General features: G+C 32.4%; 1 protein-coding gene across 1 annotated transcript; it reads left to right on the top strand.

The window, feature by feature from the left end:
- The first annotated feature begins 16,512 nt into the window (after positions 1–16,512).
- Positions 16,513–17,868, top strand: LOC114269282 (uncharacterized). The gene is made up of 2 exons (XM_028210569.2): positions 16,513–16,617; positions 16,804–17,868. The coding sequence occupies exons 1-2, from the start codon at positions 16,513–16,515 to the stop codon at positions 17,866–17,868; spliced, it is 1,170 nt and encodes a 389-aa protein (XP_028066370.2).
- Positions 17,869–19,978: the final 2,110 nt, after the last annotated feature.

Below are 19,978 nucleotides of genomic sequence, written 5' to 3'. Positions count from 1 at the left end.
CTTTATTGATGTAATCTCATATGTAATGTATGATTTCTTCATCAATAAAAAAAATTTTTGCTGATAAAAAAAATAAATAAAAATAAGTTGTAAAAACTAACAATTGATATATATGTTAATTTTTAGCTAATATTCAAGATAAGTGGTAAAAACTACATAATTTTATAAATTTAATTTTGGGTATTATAATAGGTGATATAGGCGGTTGCTTAAGGTATGATGGACATTTTTTTTATTGGTAAAAAAATAATATTTTATGAATATTAGACATGAGACAATGAAAAAACAACAAAAGGGCCAAACCCAAACAACACTAATACCTCATTTTACATCAGATTATTTTAATAATTTTTTAATTTTTTATGAAAAGATATATAAAAAAATAAAGAGATTGATATAATAATTTATAATAATTTTTTTAATTTTTTAACTAAAATATATAATTGACAAATTAGACTTAAGATCAAACCCAAACAACCAGCAGCTGACTTATCAAAAAAAGGTTTTTAGGTGACATCCATCAGACAAGGCAACCAAGAAAGAAAAGCAGAACAAAGGTGCCTCCTGCCAGCCACTCTAGTGGATCCTTGGTGCTCTAGTGTGACTTGACTTTGGTTGCAAGTGTATGGGGTTGACAAGTCCACTTAAAACTCCAAGATAATTTTCTCTATTTTTTTTTCTTCTTTTTTTAAAGTATACTACCACGCAGCTGTTGAACAACTGAACGAGAGAGATTTTTACAGTCCTTGAATTGATGTAATACAAAATGATTGAATTAAAATTTTTCCACGTAATGCTCCATAAGCGAGAATTACCCTCCAAAGCTACTTCGAAAATTTACTGAATACAAAAAATATAAAAAATTATTTTAAAGATTTTTTCACATAGATAAAATTCTTTTAAAAATTTATTGAATACAAAAAAAAAAGAAAGTATATTTTCATATTTTGCTGTATTTAATGAATTTTTAAAAATTTTGTGTATAAATTTTATTCTTTGAATACAAAAAATATATATAAATAGTTTCAAGATTTTTTCACATAGATAATTTTAGTATATTTTTGTATTTTGATGTTCACCTATATAATAATAAATTATCTGAATTATTAATTGAAATAAAATTTTAATATTATTAGAAACTGTTAATTAACTTGATAATTTATTAATAAGATGGCATATTTGTTATGAAATTAGAAATTTTAGGAGACATAATATAATTTATAAAACCAGAGAGGCTAATTTGTAATTTAAGTAAACCTCAGAGGGTGTATTTGTAATTTATCAAAAAAATACAAAATTTTAGTATATTTTCGTATTTTGCTTTATTTAACGAATTTTTTAAAATTTTATGTATAAATTTTATTCTTTTTTAAGTGTATCTATCTAGATTAAATGGACCTAAAAGGTTATTAAAAAAATTTGATTAAAATGTTTAAAAAATTCACCAAAAATATATTTTAAAAAATGGATTAAAATCTCAAAAAATAATTTTTAAAAACTCCCAATCAAACAGGGTGATTATATTATCATTTGGTTAATACTTTCGTGTCCTGTCTCTTGTTTTGTTTTATAAAAGAAAATTGAAAATTTGAAGCAAAAAGACATTTGGTTATATGTTGTTTTTTTTAAAGGATTGTTTGATTTTGATTGATTTTCTAAATATTGAAACTTTTGTTTTTTTATTTTTTTTTAGTGAATTTTTTTAAATATTTTAAATAAACTTTTTACCGTATAGGTGCGCATAACTTAGATGCACCCAAAAAGTAAAATATTTATGAAAAAAATATTTTAAAAACTCAATAAATACACAAAAATAAAAAATATATATATTGAATTTTAATTTTTTTTTTGTATTTGATGATTTTTTTTTTAAAAAAATTCATAAATATTATACTTTTTAAGTGTATTCAGATTAGATGTATCTAAAAAATAAAAAAATAAATATTAAATGTTTTGACAAAAAACGAAAAAATCCAAAAAATAAAAAATTCAATTTTTTGAAAAGTTCACTCAATTTTCTAAAACCAAACAAGATTTCCTAAAAATTTCACTTATTTTCAAATTAAAAATAGACCTTTTATTTTCTTTTCAAAATAAGTTTTCATTCTCTCATTCGGCACCACTTCTGACCACCACCAGATCCAGCCATCTCCCCATCATCAACTACCCACCACCTTCAACCAAACTCAACCACTCTCCGTGACCCTCCTATTACTCCCTGGTGTTCGTTGCCACCTTCTTATTGACAGCCACCACTGCCCGTAATTCACAAGCATGTATTTTTTCTTTTCATATACTTTCAAAATATTTATGCGCCCTAAATTAAACTTTTTATTTATATTCTTTTGTAAAATAAAATTAAGTACATGTTTTTGGACAATGTTACCAAGCAAAACACTCAACTTTCTCGACTATGTTCAAATAAGACTAAATATTTGTTAAATACTTGAATTGATCATGTTGAATTGCAACATAATATATATCTTTAAATTATTATTATTAAAAATTTGAACATGTTAGGTTTTTGTAATCGACAATTTCGTTTGACAAAACTATTTTTAGTTGTTATTTTATTCACTCTTTTGTTTCAGTGAGTATATGCATGTTTAGATACGAATCCAACCCGAATTGTGTCTGTGTAGAGGAATTTGTGTTACATGCTATATTTTGAGCATTACTTGTTTGTCACTTCACTGATTATGTATAGGAATCAAAGCCAAAGTTATTTGGCGGCTCGAGCGATCATTTGTGTGCCTAAGCGATGAAGTGAATCATATAGTATCTCTGCCTGCAAACTGAATTTCTGATAAATATGTTTCATCGCTCGAGCGGTAGATGTTGCGCTTAAGAAGTTGGCCTATATTTTTTGCACCGCCTGCACTCACACTGCTTGAGCAGCGAAGTGTGCGCTCAAGCAGTATTCACGGCTCTGTTTAGTATAAAATGCGTCGTTTGTTGTTTTTAGGGTTGGATCTGTTCAAATTATCAGAGAGAAGTAAACTACAAAGTGTTTTACATTGGAGGGTGGTTTATATGAGTTTTCTTGATATATAGAAGGTGATCAATTGATAAAAGAACTACATATTGATAAACATCAAGGGATGATTTTGTTCGTTTATTCACAAAAAGATAGAGGTGTTCATCAGGGGATTCCAGAAAACTTGGGCCTGAACCTTTGGTGGATTCCGGAGTGGCTCATCATTGTAGATTCAACATTGGCATTATGAATTCAACGTTGGGCAAAATAATTTCAATGTGAAGACGGCGGTGGAAGAGGCATATTGGGTTTGGTTCAATTCAAGCGTGGATTCGCTAGGTAATTAAGTATACTCATGTATAATTTATTTTTGTCTTCTTAATGGATTATTTTGTGGCTTTGACCCGTGTTCGTTTATTCACAAAAAGAGAGAGGTGTTCATCAGGAGATTCTAGAGAACTTGTGTCTGAAGCATTGGTGGATTCCGGAGTGGCTCATCATTGTAGATTCAACATTGGCATTATGAATTCAACGTTGGGCAAAACAATTTCGATGTGAATACGGCGGTGGAAGAGGCATATTGGGTTTGGTTCAATTTAAGCGTGGATTCGCTAGGTAATTAAGAATACTCATGTATAATTCATTTTCGTCTTCTTAGTAGATTGTTTTGTGGTTTTGACCCGTGATTTTTTTATCATAACTAGAGGTGCTTCAATTATAATTTTTTTCACGTTAAATCATTGTTTTGATTTGTCGTTGATTGTTTGATTGAAATTGATGTACGTATTTAGATTTTTCAAAACGGGGTTCAAATTCTTAATTTTGAGGAAATTAGTCCACCAAATAAAATAAGTAGTTCATTAACAATCAAATAAAATAAAAATAAAAAAATTTTAATGCACATTTTATATATTTTTATTTATTTATTTATACATATTTTAATATACTTTTACGCATACGAATTTTAACCACAACACATTGTACACATTACAACATTTTCTTAGTTTAGTGACATTTGAAAGTGCCACAAAACTATTCTTTTAATGACATTTTTTGGTCTTGTAGCATTTTGAACAAGTGCCACTTCTATCGGTGCCACGGTAGATACTTGCAAGTGTCACTGCACCATCATGGCTAAAAACTTTCAATAACATTTTAATGTCATGGTAGATATTATTTGTGGCACTATCAAGTGCCATTAAAAAAAGAGTTAGTGACACATATAAGTGTCATTACACCATCAAGACTAAAACCTTTCAGTGACACTTTAATGTCATGGTAGGCACTATTCGTGACGCTATCAAGTGCCATTCGTGATGATAATTCGTTGTAGAACAATTTGATCCACTCTTGCAGAAACTTGAACCGCCAACCTCCCGCATCATAAACCTTATACACCACACTCTTCCCACTACACCTCTATAGCCCCATATGATTATATATGCAACATATATTATTTATATAGTACATACATCTATATTAATATAAAAGTACATGTATAAACATAATTATTTTATTGAACATAATTATTTTATTGAACATAATTTATGTAAAATAAACTATTTACTAGTAAAATAAAAAAAGACCACTTTTGGCGACTAAAAATATTTTTTGGTCGCCAATTCTATACTTTTGGCTGCTAATTATTTTTTAGTTGCTAAAAAACTTAACTTTTGCCGACCAAAATCGGATTTGGTCACCGAAGATGCACTTTCAGCTACCAAAATTTTGGTCGCCAAAAAATTTAATTTCCGCCTTAGGATTTTAGTTCTCCCACGCTAAAAATAACCACTTTTGGCGACTAAACTTATTTTTTAGTCGCCAATTATAGACTTTTGGCTACTAAAATTTTTTTAGTCACCAAAAAATTTTACTTTTGGCTACTAAAATTTTTTAGTCGTTAAAACCCATATAATCAGTGACCAAACTTTTTTTAGTCAGGAAATTTAGTCGCCGAATATGTTTTTTCCTGTAGTGTATATTGAGTTTAATTTATTTATTTTTAATCATTTACTGCATTGTAAAAATTTTTAAAAATATATTGGCATTTTTTGTTTTTTCAAAAATGCCATTATACGCACTACAACAAAAACACACTTTAGTGGCACTATACTAGTGGCATATTTTTAGAAAATGCCACAAAAAATGATATTTAGTGGCACGTTTTTTAAAAATGTCACAAAACGACAAACATAAAAGGCTCTAGTGACATTTCAATGAACAAGTGTCACAAAACTACAATAAAAACATATTTTAGTGGCACTACACTAGTGGCATATTTTTAGAAAATGCCACAAAAATGATATTTAGTGGCACGTTTTTGAAAAATGCCACAAAACGACAAACATAAAAGGCTCTAGTGACATTTCAATGAACAAGTGTCACAAAATTATAACAAAAACACACTTTAGTGACACTATACTAGTGGCATATTTTTAGAAAATGCCACAAAAATAATATTCGTGACATTTACCAACAGATGCCACTAAACTTTAGCAGCAATGGCATTTTTTAAAAAATGTCAGGATACTAGGTAGGTGCAAATTACTTTTTATGGCACTTAGGTGAAAAGTTTCATAAACAAATATTTTATAGCATTTTGAGAAATGCCACTAATTCAAAAACTTTTCAAGTTTATAATGGCATTTTTGAAAAATAAAAAATGCCAATATATTTTTAAAATTTTTACAATGCAGTAAATGATTAAAAATAAATAAATTAAACTCAATATACACTACAGGAAAAAGTATATTCAGCGACTAAATTTCCTGACCAAAAAAAAATTGGTCGCTGAAAGTATAGCTTTCAGCAATCAAAACAGTATTAGTAGCCAAAAGTAAAGCTTTTTGGCGACTAAACAATTTTAGTAGCCCAAAATCTACAATTGGCGACCAAAACTAAGTTTGGTAGCTGATTATGTGGGTTTTAGTGACAAAAAAAATTTTAGTAGCTCAATGTAAAGCTTTTTGGCAACTAAAAAAATTTAGTAGCCAAAAGTCTACAATTGGCGATTAAAAATAAGTTTGGTCACTGATTATATGGGTTTTACCGACTAAAAAAATTTTAGTAGCCAAAATTAAAGCTTTTTGGTGACTAAAAAAATTTTAGTAGCCAAAAGTCTATAATTGGCGACTAAAAATAAGTTTAGTTCCCAAAAGTGGTTATTTTTAGCGCGGGAGAACTAAAATCCTAAGGCGGGAATTAAATTTTTTGGTGACCAAAATTTTGGTAGCTGAAAGTGCATCTTCGGTGACCAAATCCGATTTTGGTCCCCAAAAGTTAAGTTTTTTAGCAACTAAAAAATAATTTGTAGCCAAAAGTATAAAATTGGCGACCAAAAAATATTTTTAGTCGCCAAAAGTGGTCTTTTTTTTATTTTACTAGTAAATAGTTTATTTTACATAAATTATGTTCAATAAAATAATTATGTTTATACATATACTTTTATATTAATATAAATGTATGTACTATATAAATAATATATGTTGCATATATAATCATATGGTGCTATAGAGGTGTAGTGGGAAGAGTGTGGTGTATAAGGTTTATGGTGCGGGAGGTTGGCGGTTCGAGTCTCTGCAAGAGCGGATCAAATTGTTCTACAACGAATTATCGTCACGAATGGCACTTGATAGCGTCACGAATAGTGCCTACCATGACATTAAAGTGTCACTGAAAGGTTTTAGTCTTGATGGTGTAATGACACTTATAAGTGTCACTAACTCTTTTTTTAATGGCGCTTGATAGTGCCACAAATAATATCTACCATGACATTAAAATGTCATTGAAAGTTTTTAGCCATGATGGTGCAGTGGCACTTGCAAGTATCTACCGTGACACTCGTATCTACCGTGGCACCGATAGAAGTGGCACTTGTTCAAAATGCCACAAGACCAAAAAATGTCATTAGAAGAATAGTTTTGTGGCACTTTCAAATGTCACTAAACTAAGAAAATGTTGTAGTGACGCTTGGAAAGTTTTTGACTTAGTGGCATTTCTCAAAATGATATAAAATATTTGTTTATGAAACTTTTCACCTAAGTGCCATAAAAAGTAATTTGCGCCTACCTAGTGTCCAGACATTTTTTAAAAAATGTCATTGCTACTAAAGTTTAGTTGCATTTGTTGGTAAATATCACGAACATAATTTTTTGTGTCATTATTTTATAAAATGCCATAAAACTGATGTGACATTTATTTATTGAAATGCCACTAAAGCCTTATATGCTTGTGGCTTTGTGGCATTTATCTAAATGAGTCACCAAATATTATTTTTGTGGTATTTTCTAAAAACATGCCACTAGTACAGTGTCACTAAAGTGTGTTTTTGTTATAGTTTTGTGACACTTGTTCATTGAAATGTCACTAGAGCCTTTTATGTTTATCGTTTTGTGGCATTTTTTAAAAACGTGCCACTAAATATCATTTTTGTGGCATTTTCTAAAAATATGTCACTAGTGTAGTGCCACTAAAGTATGTTTTTGTTGTAGTTTTGTGACACTTGTTCATTGAAATATCACTAGAGCCTTTTATGTTTGTCGTTTTGTGACATTTTTAAAAAACGTGTCACTAAATATCATTTTTTGTGACATTTTCTAAAAATATACCACTAGTGTAGTGCCACTAAGTATGTTTTTGTTGTAGTCACAATTATTAGTATTTTTCAAGAAAATAAATGGAAAACCACATTCAAGGGCACTTTAAGACAACACTATTTTAAGTATAGCTAACATCACTTTTGAAAGTATCAGCAAACAGAATTTTAAGTCATGAACAAAGTTAGTTTAAATCATGAGTTTTTGTTAGTGAGTGTCCTTAATACATTTGTTAAGAAATTTCAAATGATTGGACATTACGCATGAGAGCACATGTAAAAACGAATATGCAATCAATTTAGATTTTGTTAACGTATACTTTTAAAATATATGTTAAGAAATTTTAAAAAATTATAAATTCTACATGAAAGTATGTACAACAAAAACGTAATTTTTAAAATTTTTCTTAACATTTACTCTAATACTGTGTTTGGATTATGAATTCACATTTTCCTTTTTCTTTTTAAAGCTTCACCTAAATTTATAATCCAAACACAACCTATAGACACACGTTAACTAGACCTTTAAACAATTCTAAAAAGTTGGTCGAATAGTAAAAACTTAAGAATGAGATTGAAGATATTAAGTTCGAGTCATCTCAAAAAGTTACTGAAAGTTTATCCAATTATTAATTTTAAGACCTTGAGATTAGTAATGCACGAAACTAGTTTAGACACTCAAGTTAAAAAAAATTAAAAGAAAAAACCTTTAAACTTTATTAATCAATATGTTCTTAAGACACTCGTTCATTAAACCTTTAAATCATAACCAAAACTATCAAACTTCTATTTGATATAGTCGAACTCAACCTCTAAAATCATAAGACCACTTTGTAGCATAATTATCACTTTATATAGATTTGGCATATAACCCCGTAATCTTTCATCTGTTAATTAAATTTTTTTTTTTTCTTATTTCATTTTTTAATTTATTTTAATCAAACATAAATAAAAATTCATAAAATCAATAGGCCATGTTTGTATCGCGACTTGAGTAGCTAGACTGGACTATCATGGTTGTGGGTCCCACTTGTAACATGTTTGGTAGTGAAATGGGAGGGCAGATTGATAGTCTAAGGGGCTTAGAAATCCCCCTCAATAGAGAAATTAGTTTGGTTAAATTTTGGATGGGATTAGAAAAATAATGAAGGGATTGAGTCTATTTTATATAAAAAAAAAAAAATTATTATCAAGTGCACCTGTTTGTGTTACAGAAAATATATGATTCCCCACAAGTAAATCAATCAATGGGAATAAAAACTAATGCGAAAAAATTAAATCAAAAGAAACACAAGAATTTTACGTGATTTCCTCAATGTGAGGTACGTCCACGGGATCGAAATTCGATTCCACTATCAACCAAACAGTTTCCAAATGATTACAAATGAGACACAAATGGTCTCACAAACCACCCTTGGGTGAATTCCAAATAATCATAAATAAATAAGAAGAAAGATCTCACCAAATAGATGAACAAAAATCTTCGAAACAGAATTGTAAAAGATTCAAAATAATGCACCCAAAACATAACCGAAAACTAAACCAAACGAAATAGAGGAGCACTATTGCTTGTATGTGAAAGTAATACACACACAGCCACACCTTAACAAACTGATCCACTGAATAATGATTAGCTTTTGTTCACCCATTGAATTGATCTCTTTTTCAATCTATACAGCCGCTTGCTCTCGGAAATATAAAAACAATATATATATATATATATTGTTAAATTTTGGGTATTATATCAAAGTCCTAATTGTTACCAAACTGAATTAGGTATCTAAAAATTAGATATAATATATTAAAATATGTTACACCTAAACCAAACCAAATTAACATTCTTTAACAAACCAATTGGGTCTCAAACTCCAATAAGGAGATATACCCTAACAATTCTCCTCCTATCGACTTAAGTGGAGACATCAACCATACCCGCCAAAGTTCGACACTTTAAATGTTTGTCCCTCGACAAAGTCTTAGTCAACATATCCGAAATATTATCAGTCGTATGAACCTTTTCGAGTTACAACAATTTTGAATCTAACACATTACGAATCTAATGGTATCTCACATCAATGTGTTTCGATCTCGAATGAAAAGTAGAATTTTTACTCAAGTGAATAACACTTTGACTATCACAATAAAGCACATACCTTTCTTGCTTCAAACCCAATTCTTGCAAAAATTTCTTCGACCATAACTTTTCTTTGCAAGCTTCCGTAATAGCAATAAATTTAGATTCAGTAGTTGAGAGAGCAACACATTTTTATAATTTAGCTCCTCCTGCAAATGTTACAAATACCCCGAAGTAGATTTCCTAGAATCAACATCACCGGCCATGTCAGAATCCGTGAACCCATAAAGCATCGGCTTACCATCCGAAAAACACAAACATACTTTCGAAGTCCCTCGAAGATATCTTAGAATCCACTTTACCGCTGCCCAATGTTCTTTACCCGGATTAGAGAGAAAACGACTCACCACACCAACGGCGTGAGCAATATTCGGCCTTGTACAAACCATGGCGTACATCAAAGAACCAACTGCTGAAGCATAAGGAACTTTCAACATCTCTTCTTTGTCTTTATCACTTGTAGGACATTGATTCGAACTAAGCTTGAAGTGACCCGCAAGTGGACAACCAACCGACTTTGTTTTATTCATGTTGAATCTCTCAAGAACCTTCTCAATATAGCTTTCTTGAGACAACCAAACCAGCCCTTCTTTGTGATCACGAACAATTTTCATACCAAGAATTTACTTTGTCGATCCCAAATCTTTCATAGCAAAAGACTTGCTTAACTCCAATTTCAACTTGTTTATCATTGTGTAATCTTGACCCATAATTAATATGTCATTAACATAAAGCAAAAGAATAATAAATTTACTATCCGGAAAATTTTTCACAAGCACACAATGATCCAAAGTGGTTTTAGAAAAACCATTATTCATCATGAAAGAGTCAAATTTTTTGTACCATTGCCGCAGGGCTTGCTTGAGGCCATACAACTTTTCTTCAATTTGGAAACAAATTTCTATTTCTCTTTCCCTTTTTCCACAAAACCTTCTGGTTGCTCCATGTAAATTTCTTCTTCAAGATCACCGTGAAGAAATGCAGTCTTCACGTCAAGTTGTTCAACTTCAAGGTTCATACTTGCAGCCATGCCAAGTACAACTCGAATAGAAGACGTCTTCACAACCGGCGAGAAAATCTCATCAAAGTCAATACCTTTCTTTTGCCCAAAGCCTTTCACAACAAGACGTGCCTTGTACCTTAAATTCTTGCCATCATTCTTCAATTTGAAAACCCACTTATTTTTCAGAATTTTCCTCCCTTTAGGAAACTTCACTAAATCATAAGTCTGGTTTTCAAGCAAGGAATTCATCTCCTCGTCCATGGCCTTTTTCCAATTACCTTTCTTTGCATACTCAATTGCTTCTTGGTAGCTCTCGGGTTCCCATTGATTGAAAATCAACACAAATTCATTGAGAGGATACTTTCTTGAAGGTTGTTGGTCCCTTGTAGATTTTCTCAACTCAAGTTGTGGTGGCGGTTCTTGAGTTAGATGTTCTTCCTCAATTTCTGGCTCAACTTCATTAGGATTAGTATTATCCTCCACTTCTTCAATAGGTGGCTGCATATCTCCCTTATTTTCATCATCAACTGAAGATGAAGGAGATAGATCCATGTCAATGAGATCACTAGATTTTGGCTCCAGTTGATCACCTTTGCCAAAGTCTTCAATTGTTTGGTCTTCAAGAAACAAAACATCACAACTTCGAATGACTTTCTTGTCTACTGGATCCCACAATCTATACCTAAACTCATCATGCCCATAGCCAAGAAAAATACATTGTCTTGACTTACTATCAAGCTTGGACCTCTCATTCTTTGGAATGTGAACAAAAGCTCGGCAACCAAACACTTTCAAGTGCTCATAAGACACATCTTTGCCGGTCCAAACTCTTTCTGGAACACCACCATTCAAAGGATAGGAATGAGACAAATTGATCACGTCAACCGCTGTCCTCAATGCCTTGTCCCAAAAGGATCTTGGCAATTTAGCTTGTGAAAGCAAACACCTTGTTCTTTCCACAATGGTGCAGTTCATCCTCTCGGCAATGCCATTTTGTTGAAGAGTCTTCTTAACTGTCTTTTGGTGCCGAATACCTTGGCTGCGACAATACTCATCAAATGGCCTAATATATTCACCACCATTATCTGATCGGATTCACTTCAATTTCTATCCTGTTTCTCTTTCAACCATGGCCTGAAAATGCTTAAATACTTCTAGAACTTGATCTTTAGTTTTTAGTATAAAAGCCCAAACTTTCCTTAAATAATCATCAATGAAAGTAACAAAATAAAGTGCACCACTATGTGTTCTAACTTTCAAAGGACCAAAAACATCTGAATGAATAAACTCTAAAACATTTTCTTTTCTAGAAGCAACATTTTTATGAAAAGAAACTCTATGTTGTTTACCCGCCAAACAATGAACACAAGTTTTGAGATGTGTACCTTTCACACCGGATAGAAGCTCTTTCTTGAACAAAACTTGTAGCCCATTTTCACTCATATGGCCAAGCCGCTTGTGCCACAATTCAGTAGAAGTATTATCTTCAAGTGCATTGACAACACCTTTACAAATTTTCCCTTGCATCGAATAAAGTGTATGAGTCTTCTTGTACTTAGCCACCAATAAAGAACCCTTTGTGAGCTTCCATATTCCATCACCAAATTTGTTGTTGAAACCTTTATCATCTAGCTTCCCAGTAGAGATCAAATTGAGGCGAATGTCAGGAACATGCCTTACATCTTTAAGCAACAACTTGCAGCCCAAATTTGTTTCCAACCAAACATCACCCATGCCAATAATCTTGGACAAACATTCATTACCCATTCAAACAGAACCATAATCTCCTTTGGTATAGGTAGTGAAGAAATCAACTCGAGAAGTCACATGAAAAGAAACACCAGAATCAATCACCTAATTGCTCTCTTGGCCCACAAAATTGATACAATCATCTTCACAAACGACCATAAGATCACCATTGGTAGTAATTGTCGTTGTGTCTTCTTGCTTCTTATCCACACTTTTGTCATGCCTTTTCTCCTTATTCTTGAGCTTTCGGCATTCCCGCTTTATGTGCCATTTCTCATGGCAATAGTAACACTCAATGTCTTTTTTTGAAAAAGAACTATCTCTTGATTTGTCATGGCTTTGATCACGACCATGGGGAGTCTTACTCATCTCCCTTGTTTTGCTTCGACCTTTCACAACAAATACTTCTGAATTAGAGGAACTCGCTGATTTTCTTCTAGTTTCTTCATTCAATAAGCTACTAGTGACTTGACCCATTGTGACAACTCCATCAGGTGCCGAATTACTAACTGTCACAACCAAAGTCTCCCAACTTTCGGGTAAAGAACTAAGTAGCATCAAAGCCTGCAACTCATCATCAAAAACAATTTTCATAGAAGCAAGTTGGTTAACAATACTCTATATTTCATTTAGATGTTCGGAATAGGGCTGCCCTCTTTATATTTTAAATTAACCAACTTACGAAACAAAAAAACTTAATTTGTGACTGATTTCCTATCATAAAGGCCTTCAAATTTTTTCCATAAATCATGTGTTGAAGTTTGAATAGCAATATGATGAAACACACTGTCATCAATCCATTGACGGATAACACCAAAGGCTTTTCGATTAAGCCTCTTCCACTCATCATCTTGCATACCCTCGGGTTTGCCACAATCACCCTCAATAGGTCCATACAAATCTTTACAAAATAATAGGTCCTCCATTTTAGTTTTTCAAGTTACCCAATTGCTTCCATTGAAGCTAGACATACGACCCACATTCCCCTCCATTGATTTACACAAATAAGTAAACCCAAATAAACCGTAAGCTCTGATACCAGTCGTTACAAAAAATATATGATTCCCCACAAGTAAATCAATCAATGGGAATAAAAGTAATACGGTAAAATTAAATCAAAAGCAACACAAGAATTTTATATGGTTCCCTCAATGTGAGGTACGTCTATGGGATCGAAATCTGATTTCACTATCAACCAAATAGTTTCCAAACGATTACAAACGAGAGACAAATGGTCTCACAAACCACCCCTGGGTGAATTCCAAATAATCATAAATAAATAAGAGGAAAAACCTCACCAAATAGATGAATAAAAATTTTCGAAATAGAGTTGTAGAAGATCCAAAATAATGCACCCAAAACAGAATCGAAAACTAAACCAAACGAAATAGAGGAGCACTATTGCTTGTATGTGAAAGTAATACACACACAGCCACACCTTGACAAACTAATCCACTTAATAATGATTAGCTTTTGTTTACCCACCGAATTGATCCATTTTTCAATCTATATAGCCGCTTGCTCTCGAAAATATATAAACAATATATATATATATATATATATTGTTAAATTTTGGGTATTATATCAAAGTCCTAACTGTTACCAAACTGAATTAGGTCTCTAAAAATTAGATATAATATATTAAAATATATTATACTTAAACCAAACTAAATTAAAATTCTTTAACAAACCAATTGGCTCTCAAACTCCAATAAAGAGATATACCCTAACAGTTTGTTTTAATATTTGTTTTAATTTTTTTAATATAAAAATAATTTATATATTTATTTTATATAAAAAATAATTTAACAATTCTTTCAGTAACCATCTCTCACACTATCATCAAATCAAACACACTTTTACTTAATTCTCTCACTAACAATCCTCATATTAACAATTTTTTCACTAACAATCATCTCACTAACAATCTTATCTAAACTAATCCGTTAAACAAACGTGACCATAGTGCATATCTATCAAGCAATCCTTTCTGCTACGCCACCGATTCACCCTTTTTTTTTCTCTCTCTCTTTTTCTTTAAAATAAATCTTTTTAATTTTCCATTTTGAAAAAAAAAATTATTATTTTTTGAGGTTATTTTAATTCAAGAATGTTATGATCGATTGAATTTTTTAATTTATTTAATTTCATTCAATTGAATAAAAAAATGTAAAATAAAATTTCAATCTCAACATGATATTTGTGATTTTCAATTGAAATAATGTAATCTTTTTATTTATTATTTTAGAATTAATCTACTAAACCAAAATAAGAAAAAGGTACACAAATATATCTTAACGTTGGATGAAAGTGAACGGACACCTTCTAACATTTCAATATATTATAGATAATCTTGACATTTATGAATCTAAAATCTTGGAGATATTGATTTATGATTATGTATTAATTTTAACTAGTAAATAACAATCTCAATCAAACAATCAAAAACAAAACAACACAACGATTTAACATAGAAAAATGACAATTGGAGCACCTTCAATTGTGATAAAAAAAATCATGGGCAAAAGTCACAAAACAATCCACTAAAAAGACCAAAAGGAATTACACAAGTATACTCTCAATTACCTAGTGAATCCACGCCCGAATTGAACTGACCCCTATATGCCTCTTCCACCACCCCTTTCACCTCAGAATTGTCTTGCCCAACACTGAATTCACAACGCCGATGTCGAATCTACGACGATGAGCCACTCCGGAATCCATCAAAGCTTCAGGCTTAATTTCTACGGACTCTACCGAATAACAACTCTCTCTTTTGTGAATAAAACAAAATAAACAAACCCTTTGATATAATCCACTCAATTCATGATATAAACTCTCACAAATATCAAAGGAAACAAGCAAAGAAGCTTCAGATGAAATGTAAGGCTCGGGAATTTTGTAACAAATTTATTAAATAAAAATTATCTTTTTCTCGAAGAGTTATTCTAAATTAATGCATAAGATATAGAAGTTTGGCACACTTTAAATTAATCATTGCTTAGGGGCCTTGATTAAACTAAATCTTAACTAACACTAATCCTCACAATTAGATTAAAGAAGCTTCTAAAGGCAATCTAGAATTTTATCCTCACTTGATTATCTTATTCATGAGTGTGTGTATATATATATATACAAGGGCGGACCTAGAGTTGGGCATAGGTGGCTACAGACCAGTCCAAAATTTTAAAAATTTGTAAATTTTTTTTTTTTTTTTTTTTTTTTTTAAGCCCACCCCAACCCAACCTCCCAGTCTAGCCTAGCCTCCCAACCTCTCCCAGCCTAGCCCAACCCCAAGTAAGGACCAATAGTCTTTTTGTTTGTTTTTTAGATAGGTAACCCAACAGTAGCCTAATACTTACCCAAAAAAATAAATAGGTAGCCCAATAGGTTTGTATTTGTTTAAAGAGGTAGTCCCAAAAATAGACAACCCAAAAATATAAATAGGAAGCCCCATCAGCAGCTTCTCTTAAACTCTTCTTCAATTCCTCTTCTTCTTCTTCCCATCAGTGGTACAAGTACTACTCTTTCACAACTTTGACCTTCTTTTTTTTCCTTTTTTTTTTCTTCTTCTTAATCTTATTTTGGTTGAGAATGGATTTGATTAATCTTATTGTTCTTAATCTTATCTGACATTTCATGACTTCACGGCCTGAATGGATTTTTTTTCTTAATCTTTTTTTCTTCTTAATCTCTTTTGCTCTTAATCAAAAGAATCTTTTTTGCTCTTAACCTTTTTTTTCTATATTGCTTTTAGTTTTTGAACTTTGAACAATTTTTTTTTTGGACATATATCAAAATAATGAAAGCCTAAATAAAAATTATTGAGGATATATATAAAAACCCTAATATTTAAAATTATTGCGAGTATACTCTAGTTTAATATTAAATAGGGCTAATTTTTTTTTATTAATTTTTTTAGGTTATAAATAATGGAAAGTCCACCACTCAAAAAAGGAAAAACCCTTTTCTCATTCTATTAATCAAAACAGAAGTCTAGTAATACAACATCCAATGTTGTTGAAACCTCATTTTCTGATGTGTAACCGCCTTCCATGCGTCAAGCAAATAAACCAAGCGAATTTGATTCAACTGTTATTGAGCGGGATCCTGGTTTACGCTTGCAAATTTGTGAATATCCAGTTAATCAACGGGATGAGGTTAGATGAGCTTATGTGAACTTAGGGCCTTATCAAACTAAACTTGAGTATCCTAGGTCCTCATTTGGAAAGTAGAATTGCCGATTCCAACATATTTGGTTTAAACAATTTTCTTGGCTAGAGTATTCTCCTTCAAAGGATAAAGCATATTGTTTTTCATGCTTTTTGTTTGATCAACCAAATAAGTCGATCAGTCGTTCTGCACTTGTTGATGAGGGGCTTAACAATTGGAAGAAAGTAAATGATGGATCCAAATGTGTTTTTTTGCTTCATGTCGGACTTGCATCTTCATCGCATAGTTATTATGTTATTAGTCATAACAATTTAAAGAAATCTTCCCAACACATTGAAAAAGTGTTGAATGCGCAATCAAAAGAAGAAATTTTGAAGAATCGAATGCGGGTAAAGGCAACAATTGAAACTATTCAAGTACTTACTCCTCAAGGACTTGGTTTTAGAGGTCATGATGAAAGCTTGACTTCATTGAATCAAGGTAATCTAATTGAATTATTAAAGTTCAAGGCGAGAGGGAATGATGCACTTGAGAGCATTATATTAAAGAATGCTCCACAAAATGCCAAATACACTTCTCTGAAAATCCAAAAGGAGATTTTGCATATACTTGCTAACAGAGTTAGGAATATGATTTTTGATGAAGTTGCAGGAGGTTATTTTTGTATTCTTGTTGACGAATCCCAAGACGAGTCTGAAAAAGAACAAATGGCCCTTATTTTGAGATACGTCAAGAATGATGGTTTTCTAGGGAAATGGTTCTTTGATATCGTGGGTGTCAAAAATATATCTGCATTGACTCTTAAAAAAGAGATATTGAATATCCTTTCTCGATTTAATCTCTCTATTCAAAACATGCGTGGTCAAGGGTATGATGATGCTAGCAATATGCGTGGCAAATGGAATAGACTTCAAGCTTTATTTCTTAAACATTGCCCATATACATATTATGTGCATTGCTTTGCACATCGTCTGCAATTGGCCTTAATTACGGCAGCAAAAGATGAGCCTAATGTTTGGCAATTTTTTTCTCACTTGAGTTGTATTGTCAATCTTGTTGCTTCTTCTCCAAAGCTCCTTGGTGGGTTAAAATCTTTTCATAGGAGTGAGGTTAAAAATATGTTGGCTAGTGGTGAGCGTCAATCTGGTAAAGGGGCCAATCAAATTGGTACCTTGCATCGAGCTGGAGCTACTCGTTGGAGCTCGCATTATGATTCTGTTAGAAACTTGATTGTGTAGTTGTTGAAAGTCTCAAGAAGAGTACAAATCAACAAATTCGCAGGCAAGCAAATGGTGTTTGCAAAGTAATAAAGAGCTTTGAATTCATATTCGTCTTGCACTTGAACATTTTGGGAATTGTGAATACACTTTATCAAGCCTTGCAACAGAAAACTCAAAACATCTTAAATGCTATGAAATTAGTCTCCACAACAAAAGCTCCCCTTCAAAAACTTAGACAAGATGATTGGGATATTTTTCTTGCAAATGTGGTGCCATTTTGCAATCGACATAACATTGCGGTATGATATGAGTTCTCCTTATGAAGAGGGTACAAGTCGTCGTCGTCAACAAGATCACATTACAATTGAGCATCATTATCACTTTGACATATTCAACTCTACAATTGATTTTCAATTGATGCAGTTAGAACATAGATTTGATGATGGGGTAGTGGAACTGTCATGACCCGAACCTGCCTCTATGGGTTAAGGACATAACCGGCCAGTAATCGATGGATTACCTACGGCCTCAAACCATTTCATACATAACTCATTAGAGTGAAGGGGCCAAACGGAAGTAAAATTTTAAACTTTGTCCATAGAGCTGTGCTTACATGGCACATCATAACAAACCATACATACACATATTAATAACTCACATAAAAAAATACAGTAGCATAAGGTTCTGTACAGACAGGATCATTCAAGTCTAAGTCAGCCTACCAAAACTATATACAAACATAAACCAAAGTCCTCGCCAGCAAGTCAAAATAAAATAAAATAGCAGAAGGGCGAAGACCGGTCTCGTGCGTGAGACGCAAGGGCTGACTCTTCAAAACCTTGGTTGTCCCACACAAACTTCACTGAGGCTCGGTTTGGACCTCTCTTGGCTCACCTATAAACACATGAATGAGCGTGAGCGAAAGCCCAGTGAATAATATCAAATAAAGAAGATGCATTAGGACAGTATACATCGGACGGCCTTGGGCCCAATTCATATTTCTATTTAATACATATATATATATATATATACATAGGTCAAACAGGTGCAGTTCCAAACACATCGGACGGCCTCGGGCCCAATCCATTCATGTCAGACTGGCCTTTGGCCCAACCATTCTTTCATTCATATCAGACTGGCCTCTGGCCCATTCATTCTATCATTCAGACTCATACTGGCCTCTGGCCCATTCATTCTATCGTTCAAACTCATACTGGCCTTTGGCCCATTCATTCTATCATTCAGACTCATACTGGCCTCTACCCCATTCATTCTATCATTCATGTCAAACTGGCCTTTGGCCCAATCATTCTTTCATGTCAAACATTTATCCACCATTCAAATTAACAAACGTATAAGACTTACATGGAAGTAAGCAATTGGACAAACAACATATATCTTTATTAAGGTATTACTCACAGTGATTGGTTGGTTGGTTTTCCCTGGAGCTTGACCCTACACATCACATAACACACATGGGCCACAAAACGATTCAATCTGTTCCTTAATTCACATATTCCTCTTTAGGCTTCTTTCTTATTCTTTTAATTCATTCATAATGCTCAATGCATGCCTAAGAGTACTTAGAAGTGAAAGAGAACGGAAAACGAAACACATAATGCATTTTCAAAATTTCAGAAACAGGGATCCCCGCTCGAGCGGACCCATGGGGCCTGCAAAAGTACTGGTTATGTCATATTTACGCTCGAGCATGAAGTCGGGCGCTCGAGCTGAAGGCCTCACTACATGGCTCCCCGCTCGAGCGGACATCATGTCTTCAGAAAATACTGGGAGCCCGAATTTTATGCTCGAGCAGCGGTTCTCCCGCTCGAGCGGACATTAAACTTTCTAGATTTTTCAGAACTTGTTCTTGAGCTTCAACTTGACATTCAAAGGTTCTAAACACATGATTTTGGCTCAAATTTCACATACACATGTACTAACATGGTACCAACACCAAATCACAACATCATGAAGCTCAATTCCATGAATTACTTACATGCATGACTCAAATTAACCCAAATTCATCACCAACTCATTAAATTCAACATTCAAAACTCACACCTCCATGATTTGCACATGCATGTGAGAGATACTCATTATTCCCAACTTAATTGATGAAGAGATG

Source organism: Camellia sinensis, chromosome 1 (genome assembly GCF_055761805.1).
Source record: "Camellia sinensis isolate YWXY chromosome 1, ASM5576180v1, whole genome shotgun sequence".
NCBI lineage: Eukaryota > Viridiplantae > Streptophyta > Magnoliopsida > Ericales > Theaceae > Camellia > Camellia sinensis.
This window is presented reverse-complemented; position numbering and strand designations above follow the sequence as displayed.

Excerpts from the sequence above, each read along its gene's own strand:
- LOC114269282 (XM_028210569.2), top strand. The coding sequence starts at position 16,513 with ATGCGTCAAGCAAATAAACCAAGCGAATTTGATTCAACTGTTATTGAG. Across the intron at positions 16,618-16,803 it reads CAGTTAATCAACGGGATGAG|TCGATCAGTCGTTCTGCACT; the intron begins GTTAGATGAGCT and ends CAACCAAATAAG.